The sequence below is a fragment of the Emydura macquarii genome, unplaced genomic scaffold (assembly GCF_026122565.2).
Source record: "Emydura macquarii macquarii isolate MOO-44397 ecotype Brisbane River unplaced genomic scaffold, CSIRO-AGI_Emac_v2 contig_729, whole genome shotgun sequence".
NCBI lineage: Eukaryota > Metazoa > Chordata > Testudines > Chelidae > Emydura > Emydura macquarii.
The window spans coordinates 582,854-605,595 of record NW_027130866.1 but is presented as its reverse complement, the minus strand read 5'-3'; the positions used below and the strand labels follow the sequence as shown (position 1 = coordinate 605,595).

Sequence of the window (22,742 nt, the reverse complement as noted above, 5' to 3'; positions counted from 1 at the left end):
GTGAGTATAAATAGCTGTGTAGCCACGGTAGCACAGAGGCGTGGCTGAGCCCTGCCCAGTGCTTACTCGCTAGTGTCAGGAGAGTACTGCTTGTGCTACTGTGGCTACTTAATATTCTTGTGCGTTGAATGAGAGAGCGCTAGTGCCATCATGGTATGCGAACAGGGGAATCACATCCATAGCTCACCACATAGACATAGCCTAGCTCCATAAAGGTTAAACAAAATAATACTTGGAAACGTGCAGATTATGAACTGTCCTTGATTTTCTTTCTCTCAATACAGTGAGTTTAAATCCTGCTTGGAAGGAGCTTGTTGCACAAAGGCCACCTTCAGGACTCATCTCAGGTCAACTTCTCTGCTCAGTTCTGTCTCAGATTATCACCTGCCTTGGCTTCCAAACGATAGGATTTATTTGGGTCAAACAGCAACCCTGGTATGAGCCCTGGACCACACATTCAGAGTAAGTTGTACACTGGTAAATACAGACTATGGTGACATTGAAGAGGGATTGGTTTATAACTAGCAAATTCCAAGGTGCATTTCTCATGGCAACTGGCTAACGTGCAGAGCTTTTTCTTGGAGGAATTCCTTGCCATGGAAGGAGAAAAGGCTTCTGATTTCTTGGAATCAAGCTAGGGTGGGATTCTTGCCTGAGTGGGTCTCAGCTTGCCTGCCCGCCTCCTTCACAGACCTGGAAGCCTCCCTCTTTCCTGCTGCATGTAAGACTTGTGGGGACCAGTAGGGAAAGGTAGGGTCATGTTAGAGGGCCCGGATATGGTGTGTGGAAGAATTGGCAAAGGACTGGGGATGTTGAGCAGGGAATGTAAGGTATCCTCATGGGGGAAGAAGAATAATCTTCTCATGCTCGGGAAGTTAGAGGAGGGCTAAACGCACAATGGGGGCTTCATTTTGTCCAGTTTAGAAGGCTGAGTGGAGCAGGAGTTATGGGATTGGACAGCTAGAGGAGTTGAGGTACAGAAGAAGTTTTACTGAGCTGCAGTACCACTGTAGAACACTAAGGTACTGTTTTCTAAGGGTTGAAGATAATGTACTGAGGGAGTTCTGTGACGACCTTATCAGGAATGGCTGCAGGGATCACAGGAGGCTATCAGAGATGGACTATCAACGTTTGCATCTCTGAGCAGCGGGTGGAAGGGAAGGGAAAGCATAGAAATTCTTAGTAATTACTTTCAGTTGCTAATATTGATAGAGGTGGGCCTGCACCTGAGCCCTGAATCTGAAGAGCCCTGAGCTTCAGAGCAATTTTCAGATCCAAACTTCATGTTTTGGTGCCTATTTCTGTACTATTTAATAAAGTTCTTTCATCCTTTATAAAGCAGCAGCATACTGGGCTACTGACCAATATTTATACCACTCTTGCCATGTTTATTTTTTTAGTTTGTAAAATTTACTTAACTGCAGTCTCTAAGGACAGTAGCACAATAAGCCTATACAGTTTGTATTACTGACTGACCCAATGGAAACAAAAGAATTCAGAACTCACGGGGCTGCAAAAGAAACTCCAGTCCCTGATCACAGTCACCAACTCACACAAAGGCCTATCTGAATTACTTCATTAACTGTAGTAAAACCATAGCCTCTGTAGCAAGTTATACTGGAATTATTTTCATAATGTAGACCAGGCTAAAATTTACTGTGATCCTCTATTTTGACTCCGTGTTGAATGTTCTTCTGTGTTGCAGTGCATGTAACTTATCAACAGTCACAAATACCAATTCCTCACAACATGAGAATGAGACTCTTCATGATGAGCACAATATCAAAAACTATGAAAACACAACGGTTTTTTTTATCTCCTGCTTTCAGTACCTCATAGTGGCAATAGTCTTTTCTAAAGGGAAGCCCTTTAGACAGCCTTGCTACAAAAATGGTAAGTCTATTCTCGTTGTATACAATTCCTCTGTATTTTTCTAAGGAAGAATTCCAAATTACAGTAGGCATGTTTTGTTAATTTAGCACAGTTGTTTAGGAGCATGTTGTGCTGCTTTAGCAGTAACAGCTTTGCTGCTACAAGAATGTGGGTTCCCCCAGCAGAAGAGGGAGAGGAGAGTTTCAGGTGAAAATACATAGGGCAGTATTGTAGAATATTCAAAAATTCCTCTGGGAATTTGTTTTAGAGGGTAATGCAGAAATTCTCACATTCTACAAATGTTTACTTCTTTCAAAGTAAAATGCATGAAATTTGAATGGTATTCTCTCTCTAGGAAAACCAATTAAATACAGTCATTACCACTGTATCAAATGAGGTTTCTCTTTTGACTCATTGGTTTTGGTAGCAGAATACTCCTGCATTCCATTGCTGTTTTGTTTAAGACACTGAATAATAACATTTTCCACTTCTTAAATCTGTTGGAACTGTGTGTTTGCTGCTTACACTAAAATCTGATTGCTAATATCTTTGATAATCTTGTTTGTTTAGAAAGCTCACGTGCAGATTTTTTTAAACAGATTTCAGTTGCTTTAAATGTTTTTCAGGATTCTGAAAAGATTCTGGTTTGCATTATGGGCCTCAAAACTTACATTTTAAAAATGGTCTTTTCTCAGGAGTGCAAAAAGTGTAATCTAAAATGTGTAAGTTTTTGTTGGTAGGGCAGTGATTGATTTGAACTCCTGTAACTTAATCATTTTGTATTTATCAAAAATTATATATATATATTATTGTTTTAGAAGATTAATGGAGAAATAAATAAATAAATATATATATATGCACACGTGTGCACATGCTTTAAAGTTAGATATGGATATCTTTATCCTTCTTCGCAAAGTGCTTTAAAATTTATATTCTGTTGCAAGAAGTTTTCCACTTTCACAACATGTTAAGTGTCACATAAGCTGCATTGTTTTAATCAGTTAATGAGAGTTAGCCAGTTGTTTGTTTAGGTGGCTTTTTTGGATATGCAACAAAATCATTGCAATACAATTTTACAGGAGAGAAATCCAAAACTGTTTAATATAATATGTACTTGCATATGGTCTACCAGTGCAAAATATGCTTTGTGAACTATTGTTCAGGGGTTAATTGTGAGATACATATGCAAAAGCTAAGAGTGACAGCATGTTTAAAGTTGTATTTCTCTTCTTTTTACAGTTCTCTTTGTTATATCTGTGATAGTTCTTTATATCTTCACATTTTTCATCATGATGTATCCAGTTGAATCCATTGACAGATGTCTTGAGGTAAGATTCAACAAGCATGTGTATACGCTTCATGCCTCATAAAATCAGTTGGCTGGCTTCTCTTCTAGTCTACAATTCCCATTGGCTAAATTAGTGGTTCCCAATCCACGGCCTTCAGGGTCTTTCAAGGGTCTTCCTTCAGGGCCTGCCATGCCCCCTTGCTGCCTGCAGAAGGAAGCCGCTGCCTAAGGACCCAGGCAAGCACGTTGCTGCAGGGCTACAAGACTGGTGCAGGCTCCTTGCTGCAGCCAGGGGACAGGAGATCAGCGCTCCCCTCCCCTCGGCTGTAGCAGGGAGCATGGCAAAATGCTTCGCCTCAGTCCCTAGGTGCTGGGTCCCTGATGGAGCCAGAGGGAGAGGAGCACTGATCTCCGTCCCTCCTGGCTGCAGAAGGGAGCCACTGCCTAGGGACCCAGATGGCGTACACGGGGCTACAGGACGCATGTGGTTTCCTTGCTGCAGCCAGAGGGATGGGAGATCAGCAAGGAGGCAGCCTCTTCGCCAAACTCCTTCCGTCTGGCTGCAGTAGGTGAGAGGGGGGCTGCTGGCGGACGCTGGTGACCCTTCAGGGTTGTAAAAATAATATCTGTGGCCCTTGAGCCAAAAAGATTGGAAACCTCTGGGCTGGATTGATCCTTTGAAAGCTAGAGTTCAGGTTCGACCAGAAGATGAGCCTAACGAAAATCTGGCATATACTTAGAGAATCAAATGAGAACCAAATATAAATTTTCACCATTTTTTAATTTAAAAAAAAATCCCTTTAGATCTACCTAATGCAGAAGAAGCATGTGTTAAGGGGTTTAAACATTCTGTCAGCAAGATACAGTAGAATGAGAGGTGATACTATCTGATATGCTCTGCAGATAAGCATTAATCTGCTCTATTGCAAAGACTCGTGTTTAAGCAGTAAGATAGGAGTTGAAATTCGAGGTTTACAACCACGCTTGTTTCATATTGCACACATTATTGTGTGAAACTGCTCAGGGCATACAATGGGCATTGCTCACCTGTGGTAACTTTGTCTTGCAGCTAGTTTGTGTACCATATCAGTGGCGTATAACAATTCTCGTGATTGTCATCATCAATGCAATTGTATCCATCTTGGTAGAGGTAAGTAGGTCAGATTAACTGTTAGTGGTCTTTTCTGTGTAGCCTTTTCCTGGGGTACAAATACACCCTGTACAAATACTGATGGAGTACAGTTACGTTTGTCCTTCAGATGTATTTTCAGGCAAGGTTAAAGCCACAAGGTTTAAAGTTTCATAATACAGATAACGAATGTACTAAGCAATAATATTAATAATGGTGTTAGGCATTGCAATTGAATTCAACTTAATGTACAGCAGCGGTGTACTATGTTGAACACAGATTTCTATGACATGTATTTATTTAGGGTCTGTGTCACTATCCTTATACTGGATCACAAGTGTAATTCATAGATCAGTGGTAGAAGGGACCATTAGATCCTCTAGTCTGACCTCCTGTCTAGCACATTAAATTTCACCCAGTTACCCCTGTATTGAGCCTGGTAACTTGGGTTTGGCTCAAGCATATCTTCCAGAACAGTTTCAGTCTCGATTTGAAGAAATCAATGGAGAATCCACCACTTTCCTTGATAGTTTGTTTAATGGTTAATCATTCTCTGTTAAAAATGTGTCTAATTTCTACTTTGTGCTTGTCTGGCTTCAGTTTTCAGCCTTTGTCTCTTGTCTTGCCATTTGCTACTAAAGTAAAGTCCTTTAGTACCTGATGTTTTCTTCCCTGAAAATACTTACACACTGTAATTGTCACCTCTCTTCTTTTTGATTAGCTAAACCAGACTGTGCTCTTTAAATATCTCATTGTAAAATATTTTCTTGAATCGTCTTTGTGGCTCTTTTCTGCATCTCCAGTGTTTCAATATCATTTTAAAAATGTGGACACCAGAAGTTGTGCAGTATTCCAGTATTGGTCTCACCAAAGCGGAATACAGAGGTAAAATCACATCTTTACTGCTCTGCAGTTTACACATTCAAGGATCACTTTAGCCCTTTCTTCCACAGCATCACACTGAGAGCTCATGTTCAGCTCTTTGTCCATTAAGACTCCTAAATTCTTTTAAAGTTGCTGCTTTCTGGAATATATGTCCCCTGTTCTGTAGAAATGGACGGTATTCTTAGATGGATAACTTTGTATTTGGCTTTATTAAAATGCATTTTGGTTGAATGGGCCAGCCTTACCAACTGATCCAGATTGTTCTCTAGGACTGCCCTGTTCTCATTATTTATCACTGTCCATCTTTGTATCATTTGCAAATTTGATCTGCAAATAACTTTATATTAACTTCCAGATCATTGATGGAAATGTTGAACAACATCAGATCCCTCTGGAGTTCCACTAGAAACATCCTCATTCTATGATGGTTCTCCAATGATGACTGCTTTTTAAGATCTATCAGTTAGCCACTTCTTAATTCATTTAGGGTGTGTTTTATTAATATCACACACTGCCAATTTTTAAATCAGAATGTCTTGCTCTACTAAGTCAAAAGCCTTACAAAAGTCTAAGTATATTACATCTACACAGTTACCTTTATCAACCAAACTTGTAATCTCATCCAGAGAATATCAGGCTTGTTTGACAAGACCTATTTTCCATAAAGCCATATTGTCTGGCATTAATTATATTCCCATCCTTTAATTCTTTATCAATTGAATCCTATATCAGCTTTGCCAGTATTTTGCTTGAGGTTGATGTCAGGTGAACTGGTCTGTAATTACCTGGGTCATCCCACTTGCCCTTTTTGAATATTGATACAACATTAGCATTCTTCCAGTGTTCTGGAATTTCCCTGATGTTCAAAGACTTATTAAAAATTTACATCAGAGGGCCAGAGATGTTCTCAGCCAGCTCTTTTAGCACTCTTGAGTACAAGTTATCCAGACCTGGTGATTTAAAAATGTTTATCCCTAATAGATATTGTCTGACATCCTCCTTAGCTTAAAAATACTTATTCATCCTCAAGTGGTACATGATCTTCCTTCTTTTCAAATACCGAACAGAAAAATTTATTGAACACTTATTTTTCTGTATCCATTTCATTATTAACTATTTTACCATATCAATCTACTAATAGGCTTGAACCATAGCTAGGATTTTTTTTTCCCTAATTTTCTAAAACTCCTTATTGTCCTAAGCACTGCTAGCCATAGTTTTTCCTTATGTTTTTAGCTTCCCTTATCAATTTTCTGCACTTCATAACTTCTCATTTATATCAATTGCTATCTGCTTCCCTCGTTTGCCATTTGTTTATTGCTTTTATTTTGAATTGTTGATGTACTTTGCCACTGAACCAGGGTGGGCTTTTTGCCAGAGTTGTCATGTTTCTTGATTGTGGCATTATGACTTTTTGGCCGTCTAATAAACTTTTCCAAGAACTCCCTATTTTCAGTCACATTTTTCTATCTAAATTTTTTCTCTCAATCAATTTTGCTCATTTTTCTTGGCTTTGGAAAATTAGCCTTTTTGAAGCACCAAGTTTATACATTACTGGGTAAGACTGTCCTCTGTTTGCTCTCATTAAATGTAATCAACTCATGAGCACTGGCCCGTAGGCAACCACCACTTTGAATCCGGTGATTAATTCACTGTTCTATAATAATGAAGTCCAAAAGCGTTCCCTCATTGGGTGCAGTACCTGTTGGGTTAGAAAACTATCTATAATTTTTAGACGCCAGTATATGTTTTACTACGGCCTGCATGCAACCTCCAGTATGCAGGAATTGCTCTAGCTATAGGCAAACTAGGCAGCTGCCTAGGGTGGCAGATTTGGCCCAGCCATCCCTCTATCATGATGGAGGGGTGGCTGGGCCAAATTTGAGCGAGTGGCATTGTGACCTGACGCACAGGCTTGCAATTCCACTCGCACAAATTTGGGGCCGTCTGTCAAATCTGCAGTCATGATTGTGGGGCAGCCAGGCCAGATCTGTCTCCCCCCAAACCTATGAGAGGATGGGAGCAACACACTGACATTTTGCTTAGGATGGCAGAGTGTCTTGAGTGGCATCTGCCTGTCTTTCCCCCCAGACTGACGTGCCCCATGACAATACAGTTTTTATTTCCACACATTAAAGACAGATGTTTAAGGAGGAATAGCTCATCCTGTTTTCTGGTTTGATTTAATGTTCTGTAACACATCCTCCCCGGAGCCCTCCTAGGCGTTGTTATTTAACACATTGATCCATATGCTTTCAAGATTCTGTGTCTCTGAGTTACCAAAAACTCTATAAGGCACCATTACTTGTTTTACTGTAGAGTGCCTCCTTTCCTCCCCCTCCCCCTTTACCTTCTTGTCCTTCCTAACCAGGGATTTTAACATTCCGATCATGTGCCTCCCTCTAGCAGATTTCAGTAAAGCCAATTATATAAAATTTCTTCTCATCAGTGAGAATTTCCCCTTCTTCCTATTTTTACCTAGACTCCTAACATTGGTATTTAAGCAACAGAATTTTTTTTCTCTGCTCTTCACATTCTTTCACATCTGTTCAATTTGTTCATGACACTAAGTTTGAGTTAGTTCCTTAACACCTGTCCCTTGTGTTTTTGGTTTAATTCCCCCTTCGCCTGCTCCAGCTAGTCTCCAACTGAGATGATTAGCTCCCTACTTGTGAGATGCATGTTGGTCCCATTCATATAGCCTTGTCTCCCATTGAAATATGGCCAGTGCTTCACAAAATGAAACCTTCAACTTCACACCAGTTGTACCACCAGTCGTTCACCTCTAATATTTTCTGCCTTCTCTTGCTTGTGGGACTGGAAGCCTCTCTCAGAATTTAACTTGGACTTTCATCTTCTTCAGCTCCCTTCCAAGATTCCTGAAGTCTTCTGTAATCTGCGTACTTCTGTGTGATGCCACAGCAGTCGTTCCAATGTGTATCCCCACCTGTGGAGGCTTGCCAGAAGATTTAATAATCCCATTCAGTTTTGCAGTTACATTTCGTATTTCGCCCTGGGGTGACAGCACCCCATCCTGCTGTCCTTGTGTCCTTTGCTAAATTCTGTGCCCACTCTTACTGTGGAATCACCGAGGATGATTGTTTGCCTTCTTGAGACAGGTGAAACACCTTTATTGTAGCTGCTTGCTTCATATGCCCGGGTGCCCAGGAGCTACATTCCCTGTAGCTGTCTGTTCTGTTTCTCCAGAGACAGGTTCCTCTGTAGTTGCCTCACTGACTATTTGATAATGAATCGGTATTTTTAGCTGGGTTCAATGCCTCCTGGTTCTCTCTCTACTCTTGGTCATGCATCTTCAACCCATTTCTTCAGTTTCTATTCTCTCCAGTTCTCCTTTCACAGACTCTTCCCCTTGTGGTATCTGTGGTAAAGGACAACCACATTTGGAAATCAAGAAGTGTTGAAACGTGTGCTTTTAGACCATGTATTTTCTACTCTAGTATGGTCCACAGCTTGAATTCAGGCACCAGAGGTTTCTTCTGTCTTCTAATAGGAAAGTAAACATAGGCCTGGTCTACACTTACCTGAGAATTCGGTGGCAGTCGACGGGAGCGACGCAAGCTATGTAGAGTAGTTTGTGTAACTCCTGTTGACTTCGTAATTTCCGTTTTGTGCGCCGTTCTCCCTATGCTGCGCCGACGGTAAATGCGTACCCATCAGCACAACACTATGCTTTTTCTGGAGGTGGTTTTAATAGATCAACTTCCGGATCAATTGAGTGGGTCTTCAATTCCACTCAATCGATCCGGATAGATCGATCTTACTGCGGCGAATTTGCCACCGTCAATGTAGACATAGCCATAGTGTATCTGAGGCAGGACATAGTTGTTCCCTTCTTGTCCATATTTGCTACCTGGAATAGAGCTATGCCGCAAACAGAACGAATCAAATTCTCTCCTAAATTCATCAGCTTGCTTCTCCTATTTGCTTCCCTCAGTAGTTTACCAGGCAACTGACTTATATACTAAGCCTGTCTGCTCAGCTCCACCTTCTCTTTGACAGGGTGGGGTTAACTGCTGAGACACTTCAAACTTTGAGTTGGTTCAAAGACCCCAAGGGTTGCAGCCACACTGCTCTCACTGAGGCACAGACAAATCTGTCTCACCTGGCCTGTTCAGGGGTCTACAGCCCAGCCACACAGACAGACAGACAGACCATACACATAACTCACCAAGTCCCTCCGCCTCCGAGCACAGAATCTGCACTTATGCCCCCCTGAAATCCTGACCAGATGAACGCTCTGGTTCACCTAATAACTAACTTTGGGCTGTGATCAGCAATGCTAAATAAATACCCAAACGATCAGACTAACTGGAATTCAAAAGATGATTTGAGAAAAGAATCTTAACTCAAAGCTTTGTTAGAACTTGCAGTGTTTACTGGGGATTCTTAAAATAGCAGTGTCAAAATTTGTTGTTTTAAAAAAGAATCCTATTTGTGTAAATGCAGTTGTCATAATTATTGCAATTAATGCATAGCATACATTCATGCTCTTAAAACCCTCATGTAAGCACTTAAATGCTGGAGATGGTTTAATCTCATAAACACTGGTAAAAAATAAATGTTGTCAAATGAAAGCTGAGTGTTGTTCTGCACTGAGTTAATTATGCTTACCTCACTGTTTCAGATTTTATTTTCTATGTGCACACTAACAACAAATGATCATTAGTCTTTTTAATTCTTCCCACTCACTGCAATGTTTCACAGAATTTCCTCCTTGACATGATCCTTTGGAAGGTTGTGTTCAGTCGAGACAAACATGGAGAATATCGCCTCGCTATGCCCCAGCCACCTCAGGTTGGAGACCAATATTTTGCTGTCAATCATTCAACTGTACGCAGATTAATTTAGTCTTGTACCATGCATTTATAATGGTATATGGGTGTATGTTTGCTTGCTGCCTTTAGAAACATGTTTTTAAATAGTATATCACATTTCTGTAACTTTACAATTAAAGGAATTTTAACAGAAGAATCTTTAAATATTATTGTTGGCAGATAACTGTAAATGAAGTAGTTTAGCTTCACTTACAGGACTTAAACATGTGTGCACTTTTGAGGCGTCTCTGATTTTTCCATTGGCTTGTTTTTTCACTCCAAAATGACATACTTGGAATTTCAGGGACCAACACATGCAGTGCCACCAATGTCCATTCCAGACGCTTGTCGGTCGTCTGCCTGTCAGCAAATCAGTAGAATGGGACTAGAGATGCTTTGATTCTTCTTTGGGTGCTTGCTCATGTCCATTCCCAATTAGGTGTGTGAGCGCCACATGCACCAGTTCCGGAAATCTTTTCCCTAGTGGTATCCATAGGGCCCCCTGGAGCGGCATGTGTATGTGCCCGCATATCGGGGGCTGCCTCCCACCCCAGTTTCTTCTGATCATCTGTGACAGTGCTGAAACGTCTCTTGCCCTTGCAAGTCTCCTGACCTAGTGGGTTTTTTCTTAACCTGTGTGTATATAGTTACTTACTAGTTTTCTCTTAAGAGTTGGTTGTAGAGTGAGTTGTTAGAAAGCGACCCAGGTCCCAGGACCCTAGTCCCCGGGTTTTAAACCCCGTGCTTTGTGTAGGAAGCCTATGCCAAAAAGAGACTCACATCAGAGCTGCCTGAAGTTCCTGGGGGGAACTCACATTCGCAAGTGCTGCAAAATCGGTGAGAGTTTTCGCCCCTGAACTAAGGAGGACTGTGACATTGGGCTGAAGGCCATTCTAATGGAGCTGGCACGTAGATGGCATTGGAGCTGGGTCACTCAGACTTGGCGCCAAGCACCTCAGCACAGAGCGCTCTCCCGGCACCATCTTCCTCTCAGCACCGATCACCATCTCCAGTGCCATAGAGGAGGCTGAAGAAGGCGCACACTGAGCAGGGACACCTGCCAGCGAAGAAGGGCGCAGGGGACCAGCTGAGACCCTTGTCGGGCCACCAATCCCTGCAACCCCCAAGGGGATTCTCGCCTTCATGAGCTTCGAGCCCAGTAACAGGTCCACCACCGACTCCTGGGAGTGGTAAGGGTCCTCCTCATCTGGCGGTGCTGACTACCCTGGTGGCATTTCAGGCAATCAAGGACCTCCTGTCAATGCCTGTACCACCAGCGCCCAGGGAAGGGAGACCACCGCACCGAGACTCAGCACCGTGAGCTCATCAAGGGGATAACCTGTGTTGATCACCGCGTAGGTGTCCCTGTCTCCGCTCACTGATGCGTAGACAGTGCCCGGACGTCAGACACTGCTCACCAGAACGGTGCAGTGAGAGGTCGGGTTCCCATTGTCAGTCTCCGAGTGCCTGGCACTGGTCGGCACAGTGATGGTTCCAGTCTCTGGAGCGCTGCCGGTCCCCAGGTTCCCAGCACAGATCCCAGGAGCCTCAACCCGGCTCCCCAAGTACTTACAAAAGACCTAAGGACAAGAGCGAGTCCTGGGATACCCGACACACAGACTCTTGCCACTGATTCCCAGTGCCGGAGCATCAGCACACGTGTCACAGCACCAAGGGACAATCAGTGTCAGCACCGCCATGGTCACACAACAGCAGCTCCTCAGACTCTGAGGGGAGAGGAAATGGTCCTGCTGAAGGGACCGTCTTTGACCCCAGCACCTGGCTTCCCCATGATGCCACTGATGAGGACATGGCCTCAGGGACAGTGGCCCAGACCATGGTAGTATTGGAACCCATGGGGGTCCCCCCCCAGGAGTCCCAGACTTACTTAGTGTCAGGGGCTTCGTACCAAGATCTTCGGTGCCCCTGAGTACAGCACCATACTTAGATGTGGAGTCTGACCAAGAGGGGTTGCCCACCACAAGCCCAGGTGGAGCCATCCCAGCCAGAGAAGAGGATCCCAATCTTCCACAGCTACCAGCCTCTTCTTCAACCTTGCCTGATGAGGCAGTAGCAGGGCCCTTCACCATGGTCCCGCTGCACGATTTCAGATCCCACCAGGAACTGCTTAAAAGGGTGGTGTCCAATCAGGGCCTTGGAATAGAGAAACTGAAAGAGCCTGTGGATGAGCTATTTGAGATCCTGACAACAGCAGCTCCATCCAGGATAGCCCTTTCCCTGCACAAAGTTCTGGGGAAGTTGGCCAAGGCACTGTGGCAGATTGTAGCCTCCTTGCACCCCCCATCCAAGCGGGTCGAAAGGAAATACTATGTGCCGGCTAACAGGTTTGAATATCTGTACGCCCACCCCTCCTTAGGATCGTTGGTAGTCACAGCTGCCGAGAGGGATAGACAGGGCCAAATGAGTTCCACCCCAAAAAATGAGGCCAAAAAATTAGATTTATTCGGGCGCAAGGCTTTTTCCACTGTGAGTCGACAGCTGCGTGTATCTAACCTGCAGGCATTGTTGGAAAGATACCACTTTAATATCCAGCAGTCACTAGACAGATTTGTAGACTCCTGAGCTCAGACCTCCAGGCAAGAGTTTGAGGCCATCTTGGAGGAAGGGAGGGTAGTAGATAGGGCATCTCTGCAGCAGCCTCAGCCGCAGCAGATTCCACGGCCAGGACTATGGCATCGGCCATATCGATGAAAAGGGCATCTTGGCTGCAAACATTGGGCCTTTCGCCAGAGTCCAAAAATCCATCCAGGACCTCCCCTTTGACAGTACAGCCCTGTTTGCAGAGCAGACAGATTCTAGGCTGCATTGGATGAAAGACTGGAGGGCGACATTGCATTCCCAAGGTCTGTACACCCTGTCATCGGCCATGTGACATTTTAGGCCCCAACAGCCACGGGGATTCAGGGGGCAACCCCAGGAGAGCCCTACAAAAAAAAGAATGGGGGTTACAAGAGGTGCCAGGGCCACTCGTCATACACTGCCCCCCCATTGGGCTCAAGCCACCACCACCAAGGAGGCAAACAGGCCATTTGAAGGCACATCCGAGGGCGATATACCAGTTATTTTCCGGGATCCAGCCTCCCTATTATTTTCTTCCCGCCTAACTCCTTTCCTCCCTGCCTGGGCTACCATAACATCGGACTGCTGGGTGCTCAGTATGGTAGCCACTGGGTACACTCTTCAGTTCTCCTCCCTCCCACTCTCCTGCACTGTCCCTCTTCAGGGACCCCTCTCATAAGCAACTTCTCATCCAGGAGGTGCAAGCCCTCTTACAAGTGGGTGCAGTAGAAGAGGTCACTTCAGCTGATCCTTTTGCTTTCACCACAAGTGGTCCCTACACCCAGAGGTGGCCAGTCACATCTTCTGGAGGTGGGGCAATCCTCGTGTGCATCTCTTTGCCACCAGAGAGAACAGGAAATGCAGGCAGTTCTGCTTGCGGCAGGGGCTCGACGATGGTTCACTGACTGATAACTTTCTCCTATCTTGGTTGGGGATCTCAATACCACTGGTCCACAAAGTCTTCATAAAAGTGAAAAGAGACAGGGCATGGGTCATCCTGGTGGCTCCTGCATGGCCACGCCAACATAGTTCGAGCAGCATCCTGAACCAATCAGTGACCCGCCTGTGGACACTCCCATCGCAGCTGGACTTCCTCTCCCGAGATCATGGTCATTTGCTCCCTCTGCACCTGGCCTCCCTGCACCTGGCGGCATCGATGTTCCATGATGAAGCGGGAAGGACAATCCTGCTCGGCCCAAGTCCATTAGATTCTACTGGAGAGTAGAAAACCATCCACCAGAATGTCTTACCTGGCCACGTGGAAGCGCTCCACCAGCTGGGCAGCTGATCACACTACCTCTCCAACTAAGACTCCTCTTCAGCTGATCTTAAACTACTTGCTCCATTTGAAACAAGAAGGATTGGCTTTCTTTGGTTAAGGGGCACCTAGCAGCCATATCTGCTTTTCGCCCTCCTATTCAGGGTAAAATGATCTTCTCGCACGAGATGATGGCCAGTTTCCTCAAGGGACTGGAAAGGCGCTTGCCACCAGTACAGGACCCAACTTCTCAGTGGGATTTGAATCTGGTCCTCACCAGGCTTACTGGGCCACCGTTTGAGCCCTTAGCTTCATGTTCCCTCATGCACCTGTCCTGGAAGGTGGCATTCCTGGTGCCCATTACATCAGAAAGGCAGATCTTGGAGATTAGGGCCTTGACCTCAGAGCCTCCCTATACAATCTTCTATAAAGATAAGGTTCAAGTATGTCTGCATTCGGCGTCTGGCAAAGGTGATTTCCCACTTTCATGTCAACTAGGACATTTTTCTACCGGTCTTCTTTCCAAAACCTCACAATTCCAGTGAAGAGAGAGGCCTGCACACTCTCAACATCAGGAGAGCCCTAGCCTTCTACATTAAGAGAACTAAATCCTTCCATCAGTCCACACAGCTTTTCATTGCTATTGCTGATTGGATGAAGGGGCTACTGGTATCATCCCAGCAAATCTCGGCATGGATCACTGCCCGTATTTGGATTTGTTACGCACAGGCAGGAGTCACGCCTCCAATATCCCTAATGGCACATTCAGCAAGGGCCCAGGTGTCTTCAGCGTCCTTCCTAGCAAACATTCCAATGCAGCAAAAACAACGAGAGTCCTGTAGCACTTTAAAGACTAACAAATTTAATTTCTGCAGGCATAAGCTTTCGAAGCTGATGAAGTGGGGTATAGCCCACGAAAGTTTATGCCTGCAGAAATTAAATGTGTTAGTCTTTAAAGTGCTACAGGACTCTTGTTGTTTTTGCTGTATGCAGACTAACACGGCTACCCCTCTGGAACGTTCCAATACAGGACATCTGTAGAGCTGCTACGTGGTCTTCAGTATATATCTTTGCGTCCCACTACGCTATCATACAGCAGGCTTGGGACAACGCTGGTTTTGACAGAGCGGTGTTGTAAATGTCACATCCATGAACTCTTGTTCACCTCTGGGGATACTGCTGGTAAATCACCTAGTTCGGAATGGACATGAGCAAGCATTCGAAGAAGAAAAAACAGTTACTTACCTTGTAACTGTTGTTCTTTGAGATGTGTTGCTCATGTCCATTCCACATCCACCCTCCTTCCCATCTGTCGGAGTTCTGGCAAGAAGGAACTGAGAGGAAGGGGGGCCGGCAGCGCCCTATTTGTGGGTGCATGTGTGCACCACTGCAGTGGGTGCTAGAGCCAGCCCTACAGATACCAGGAGGGGAAACATTTCTTGCACCGGTGTATGTGGTGCGCACACACACCTAATTGGGAATGGACATGAGAAACATCTCGAAGAACAGCAATTGTAAGGTAAATAACTGTTCTTTCTCATGGAAGCTGGGTTGTTAACCAATAGTTTGACCTTGCTCCCAATTACCTTGCTCCCAGGGGGTATTGGAGCATCCTCTGTGAGATCGGTACCCTATGGTACATATAAAGTGAAACAAAATGACAGACATGGTCAATTACTACTAATTATTAAGCTTCTGTAGAAGGCAATGGTATTGGCAGCTGCTACGTCTCAAGTGATAGTGGTACCAATTGCAGTTTGTTGACTGAGGCTACTGTCTATGAAAAATGCAATGTAGTAAAACACTGTTGACTTGGTTATACCTTTAATGCTTTATGCCCTTTGTGTATCTCTGGGCAGAGAGCCTGCATGAATCGTCCCACACATTGCTTCAGTCCAGATTATGCCTGATTTTTGAGACCTTCAGTGGTGCCTAGGGCTCATGCTAGCATTCTGCACTGGGGTAAATCTAAGCCAGGGAGCATAAGAGCTATCACTTATATGTATAGCCATGAGAATGGCAGTCGTACAAAGTAAACAGAGTAGACTAAGAAATGGGAGGAACCAAATATGTTGAGAATGATAGCAATGTGTTTGTCTATTCCAAGTAGTGGAGGCTTATGTATTGCCTATTTAGGGGGAGGGGAGTGAGGAAGATCTAACAAAAACAAACACAAAAAAAATCAGTGTGACTTACTCCTATTCACTAACATGTTACTTCTAATTCACTGCTTTGCATGCTTTTTAATAGCACATCCTGGGAGAGAGGCATTGTTACTTAAATTGCTTACGGCCGATGGTTGGTTGAATACCGTTGAACAAACATATGTATATGTGTAATATATTTTGAGGGGTTTTCCCCCCAAATTTGGGAATCAAACAGACATAGATTGCAGAGAGCTGACTAGTTCCTCTGAAACAGTACAGTTATAAGCAGATGAAAATGATTGCTGGTGTGTGAGACCTAGATACTGTGGTGCAGAATCTCCCCCTCCACCCCCCTCGCATTTGAACCTTTAAAAATCTCATTCCTTCCACAATGCAGAAGAAGGAGTAGGTGACCCTATATAAATATTCTGCACAACATTATCTTGATCCTGTAATAATGACAATTTCTGAATTAGAAACTAAAACAATTCATCATGAAAGTCACATTTGCTTGTGATGTCTCACTCTAAGATATCTGGTGTGGCTTTAAAGTATTTTGCTCTTGGCAGCCCAATTTTCATATTGGTTCATTTCCCTGCCCCTTCTCCAGGAGGCTTCGGATCGCTGGAGAGGATGCTTCTTTTCCTCACTGTTTGGCTGCAGAAAGAAGATTCCAAAAGCCAAGTACATGCACTTAGCTCAGGAACTGCTGGTTGATCCAGAATGGCCTCCAAAACCTAGAACAACAACAGAAGCTAAAGCTCCAACCCAGGAAAATGGTTCATATCCAATAATCACTGTAACATAACAATGAATCTCAGTGGTATGTTTCTTTAGCAGTATTGAGAGCAATGTAATGTTAGGGTTGGTATTGCAGTGTACTAAGCGTTATAAATCCTAGTACAAACGTTTCCAGTTACTTTGTCTCTGAATACAAAGTTCAGAGCTGGACATCATGCAATGGACACATTTAAAATTTGAGCTAGATAACGTACAACAGAAGATTTTTTTTTTTTTAAAACTAATGTCTAAGTCTCACTTGCCCAAAGTGAGTTGTATTTAAAAGTTTAAACTGCAGGGCAGTTAAATACAGTCCTTTTGAATATGTGGGGAATGTTAATATTTGGTGGTTATTGTTCCATTTTGTGCACCAACACCAGTATGAGCATAATGTGCTGTCTTGACGTAGCCTTGTCACAGTAGTATTAGAGGCCCATAGAAAAAACACGTAAAGGGTTGTCAGTTATTTCTTCTTCACTTTTTATCAGAAAGCATTGCATTTGTGTGTGTATTCCTCCTATTTCACTTGCACTAAACACAAGTTAATACCTAGTAGTGCAAGAGAGTTTCCAGCTGTGGCACAGGTAAGAGTTTGGAGTTTTGCAGCTTAGTCCTTCGATCTGACCCTGCAGGTACTGGGAATGCAGTAAAAGCAGTGTGCTCAGTCCCTAGGAAGAAGGAAGTGCATCACTCTCACATGAGCGCTTACCTTCTTTTCCGCTAATCCTGAATTGGCATAGGCTGCAGAAGGACAGGTTCAATCTTAGCTGAGGTTAGTCCTGCTTTGAGCAGGGGGTTGGACTAGATACCTCCTGAGGTCCCTTCCAACTCTAATGTTCTGTGATTTAATCTGCTGGTGGGATTTTTGAGAAGGGGATGCTGAAGAATTTAGGTCAAATAATTCTTCTTCCTTTACATCTCACTTTTATTGGATTTAACTAACTGACGGCTCCATGCACTCTTACTCTGTCCAACAAAGGGGATGTGATGACGTTTATCAGCCCAGCTTTTATTTGTATCATCTGAGTTATTTTTAACACCTTTGCACCAGCAAGGCCAGAACTCCTGCTAGGAGGCAGAAAACGGTTTTCACGTGTCCTTAGCATTAGCAATCCTTAATCCTGGGCACCAAGGGCTTATAAATACCAAAGGATTGGTCTACCAGTGTCTTAATCACCATGCAGTTATATGCAGCAATGGAAAGATGGAAATAGATGAGCCGAAATGTCGTGTCTTGTTGTAAAAGTATAGGGCTGCCGTGGATTTCTTTTTAAAAACCTTTTGCATCATCAGTGGTGCCATATAAGTAGTTAGTGGCCGTGTGCAGTTTCACCTTCAGGTGGTGCCAAAGAGAATTTTACTAGGCCACTAGGAAAATGAAACTGCAAGTATGAGACAGCAAGCAGCAATACCTTCAAAATACTGGATTTGAGCCGCCTACAAAAATGGGTAAAAACCCCAACCTCTTTGGCAACCTAATAAAACGGTAAAACCTAGAGGAAACCCTCCTCCAGCTGGTTCTTATTGCTCTTTTGAAAGATGACAAAAACGCTTAAATTTGAACTGCCTTTTTTAAGGCAATGAAATTGACCGATCCAAGCAACGCTGAACTTTGCGACAGAACACTAGAAATCCAGATCTGACCCTTCCATGAAAAATCCTGTAGCATTGTATATAGGGCTGAATGAAAACTGTGGAAAGTACTCTCGAGAGTGTTCTCCCTACTAAAAAAATCCTGTGAGATAGCTTTTTACAGTTACCTAGGGAAGAGATCATTCTCTAGGGTTCTTCAGTAAGCGGAATTTTGCAGCTCAGGCCTGTTTCCCTTGTGTTTTCATATGAGGCAGTGTGTGGTAATATTCTCATTGCCTTTACGATGTTGAACATGCCATGCCAATGCTGCAATTAAAAAATGGTGCTAAATGGTTTGGAGGGTTCCTCTAGGTCTGTGAAGATCAGCAGTTATATTAACAATTATTTCTCATGAGTTCATAGTGGTTTACCATCCCCTATGGCAAGTGACAACTCTCTTCCTGTTTTATTTACCAGCTTTTAATCTGTAGTACAGAGCAGAATTGTCCTCCTCCTGCCTTTTTTATACTGTTAAACTTCAAACAATATTTGTAACTTTAGAAGAGTGTAAAAACTGGATAACAGTTACTAATGTTGCCACGGTTGAATCTTTGGGATATCTCGTTAGTGTGGAATGTGGGGGGAGGAGGGGAAGAATATTGCTAGCTGAGTGAATATTCTTTATATCTTCCCTTTTATAGAAAATATTTTACTTTAGTGGAAAGATTCCATGAAGCTATGCATCTTGGACCTTGGAGCTGTGACTTACAACCACATCCTATATTTGTTTAAATGTTAACTTACAGTTTTTTCTTTCTTTGAGTTAGTGTTTCATTCATTTTAACTTGTTTGTTCAGTCAAAAGTGAAGAGAAAAATGTGCACATGGTCTGCTTCTTTCTTGTACCGTTGCTTAGTGCTCTTCCCCCAGACTGCTAATCAGTCTGTCCTGGTTCAGATGTTAAAGTATGTCTTTCATTTGTGATGATAATAGTTCATGTATCAGCCCATTAGTAATATCCAGATAATAAGGAGTAAACTACTTGTTAGAGTAGTGAGTTTGTTTAGAGAGTATTCTAATTTTTTTAATTAGGGTCAAAATTGTCAAGTGTGTCCATTAATTTTGGGTGAATGGCTTGTGAAACTTAGGGCATGATTTTCACTGATCCTGAGCACCTGCACATGTCTTTGACTCCACATGGAATTGTGGGTGCTCAGCACCTCTGAGAGTCAGTGCTGTGTTCTTCAAGTTGGGCACCCAAAATTAGTGGGTGCTTTTGACATCATATGACTGAACGGCTAGTGTCTTTGACCAAGAACAATTAGTTATTGTTAAGAATAACAGATCAACTGTCTTTTTGGGAAAAAATCCTTTTTAACTTTGCTTTTTGTTGCCAGGTTTTATACTTTTTAGGGTTCAAACACATCCATGGAAGTAGGCGCAGCTCCTGCTGAAGTCACTGGGAATTGCACCTTCTTACCTCAAGGCAGGTGTCAGCCCTATTTGCCTGTGTATCACTTTGAAAGGAAGATGTGTTTTTTCAGGTATGCAGAAAGATAGCAAACTAGATCTGGACCCAAATTAGTTCATACGTTGAAGTATGTTGGACTTCAGAGTTTGTATTTAAAAGAAACGTCTGTAAATTTTTCTTGAAAGCTTATGAATTTAGATGAACAGAACTATTTAGCGGGCCCTACCAAATACTCTTGATAGTCTTTTTACTTTCTATTGTATAGTTCAGCCTCAGACTGAATAGTTTGATTCAGATTTTCTATTAAATTATTTAAGTGTATACAGACCTAAATTTAAATCTGTATATGTCTTACTTTGGTGTGTTAGGATTTGTAAATATTACTGATTTAAATATTATTTATGCACATACTTAAAAGAATGGTCTACCCAGGAAAGCAATTGTTAAATAATAAATGTAACTTCTAAAATTTTTTAAATAAATAACCAGATCGTTAAAATGGGTATCCCTCAGGGTTGTTTTTAAAGTTCTTCCTTCCGTCCTTCCTTCAGATATAATTAGTGGTAACTGTTGTTTTCATACATTGTATAACTAAATCTGCTGTAAACTAGGCTGCAAATAAGGCTCCAGTGAAAGTGGCTACGCCAACCGCAAAACAAAGATTGTTCAGATTCATTTGTAAACTTTAAATTGCAAACTTTTACAATTGCACTTTTATTTTTAAAATGGTCACAGTTCTTTATTCTATTTATTTTATTTCCTGTTCTGTGTTTTTGAAGATTGCGCAGAACCAGTTCATCTGAAATTAAGTAAATAATCCTCTACTGTATTATGTATATACTGTATTAACATCAAGCACATGCAGGATGCTTTTTTTGTGCTGCAAGTTTTTTAGTATTTTCCTTGGTCATCACAACACTCACGATTTAGGAAGTGCTTTAGAATTTCTCCTGTGAAATTTTTAATTATAAAATTAGATTTTTGTATGTCTGAGGGAAAAGGGTGGTTTTCTGAGTTTTTAAAGTCCTGAATATGTTAATTCTACACAGTATAGCTTCAGGTTTTTGCAGCTATTTTCAATGAATTGCAGCTTGTTTGATAATTGTGAACCAGAAACTACTCTTGGTTTAGGTGTTGGCTTCCTTGTAACTAACAAAAAGAGAAGGCTCGTGATTTTAGCGTTCTCTGGAAGTTCACCTTCCTCTTATTTTTAAAAAGCTAGTTTAAATCAGAAGTGATACTGCATCTTTATATTTAAAAATATGTATTGCTGCTCTAGAATGGTACCCAGGCATCAGAGGCATACATGCATAACTGTACATTACAATTGTAAATAGCCTTGTAAAATCATTTTTGTGATTGAAGCTCTTTGAAATAAAAATGTAAATGAACAGAGTATATCTTCACAGCTTTTGTTATTCGTGTTCAGGAATGTTTCTCTAATTCCACCCAGTCACAAAGTTAGGACTTCATTCAAAGTCCATGGAAGTAGACAGAATGACTAACTCCCATTGGCTTCAATGGGCTTTGGATCAGCCCCCCACATGCATTGTGTGTGTGTGTGTGTGTGTGTGTGTGTGTGTGTGTGTGTGTGTGTGTGTGGATATACACACACCAGATTAATGTCTGGAGACAATGACCTTAGTTTTGCATCATGGATTGATGAAGACCATTTTGAGGCTGCAACTTGTACTTACTGAGAGCAGTGATGCATTTCTGCTTCATTATTGAGATCTTCCAGTGCTGCTGCTCTGCAGTGTGGTGTGCTGATAGCATTTCTCCTAAGGTGACACATTCATTTCTTGCCAATCTTCCGCACGCGAACAATGTTGCTGCCCCTACTATATCTGTCCTGCTCCGAGTCAGAAAACCTCACATTATGAGTGAGGCTGAGACCCTCTCCACACTACAGTGTGGAAACACATTAAAATGTTGCAGGACAAAGCATTTTGTTTAAGAAAAGCTAAGGTAGGATGTGTTTGAGAGAGGCCCAGCCAACTCCCAAAAGCTTGATAGGTTTTTTTAAAAACCTAGACACAAATCTGGAACCAAAACAATATTTTTTTACCCTTTTGCTTCCTTCAAGATGGACTTAAGTTTTTGTTGCAGACTGTTCATGGAGGCAAGGGAATTAAACTGGAGGGAGACAGGGGAGGTAAAAGGTGCCCAGCCTGTACTGCTTAGCCTGCATCGGGAGCAGACAGGTGCCCATTCCCTGCTGGTGCTGCCAGGGTTCTAGCTCTGATGCAGAAGAGCCTTGTTGATGGACAAGTGGCTGGAACTGGAAGACCTTGCGCCCCAGATACTTGCCCATTGGAAGATGTACGGGGATTTAAACATAAATAAATACGTGAATCTGAGACTGATGTGCCTTTAGGTCTACTATGAACTCCTGTGTATTGGACGTGTCATATAATAAGCGAGACATGCTGCTGCTATCAGGCATGTATTTCTGTACCTTACTCGTGATGGGGGCTGGAATAAGGAATTCTGGCTCTATTCAGACTGATACAGGGCTGTTGGGGTACACGTGTACACTTTCTGGTAGACCCCACCCACGCTGGTCATAACTGTCCTTTGAATGCTGATGCCTATGTGCATTCCACTGTGGGAACGCCTGAGCCTGGGGTCGAAGAATTCTTGCAAGCAGTGTTGGTTGCTCTGTGCATGTGACCTGGCCTGCCTCATGCTTCCAACTAAACACTTAAAGGGTGGAGCGGACCGACCACCTTTCTGTTTCCTTCTTACTGTTGTGTGTCCTGCGTCAGTACCTCCAGTGCCCAGAGCTGTGAAATATTTCAAAGTTTGTCTTGGTGCCTTTTGCACATATGTATTTATAGTTAGTAAGTTTTTAATAGTGTTATGGCTTTTTATCAGCGTTTACTAGTTCAGTTCCTCTCACTTTCCCTCCTGCCTCTGCCCCACC

General features: G+C 42.9%; 1 protein-coding gene across 6 annotated transcripts in view; it reads left to right on the top strand.

The window, feature by feature from the left end:
* ATP13A3 (ATPase 13A3) overlaps positions 1-21,212 on the top strand; it is a 107,383-nt gene extending 86,171 nt beyond the window's left edge. For 3 of the 6 annotated variants that reach the window (XM_067542820.1, XM_067542817.1, XM_067542822.1), the window contains 7 exons: positions 285-462; positions 1,706-1,893; positions 3,112-3,200; positions 4,230-4,310; positions 9,900-9,989; positions 16,605-16,773; positions 19,743-21,212. In XM_067542820.1, the coding sequence (XP_067398921.1) occupies positions 285-462; positions 1,706-1,893; positions 3,112-3,200; positions 4,230-4,310; positions 9,900-9,989; positions 16,605-16,773; positions 19,743-19,783 (836 nt within the window). In that variant the 3' untranslated portion in view covers positions 19,784-21,212. Of the gene's footprint in view, positions 1-284; positions 463-1,705; positions 1,894-3,111; positions 3,201-4,229; positions 4,311-9,899; positions 9,990-16,604; positions 16,818-19,047 lie in introns of all 6 variants that reach the window. The other 3 variants (XM_067542821.1, XM_067542819.1, XM_067542818.1) reach the window with 3 other exon arrangements.
* Positions 21,213-22,742: the final 1,530 nt, after the last annotated feature.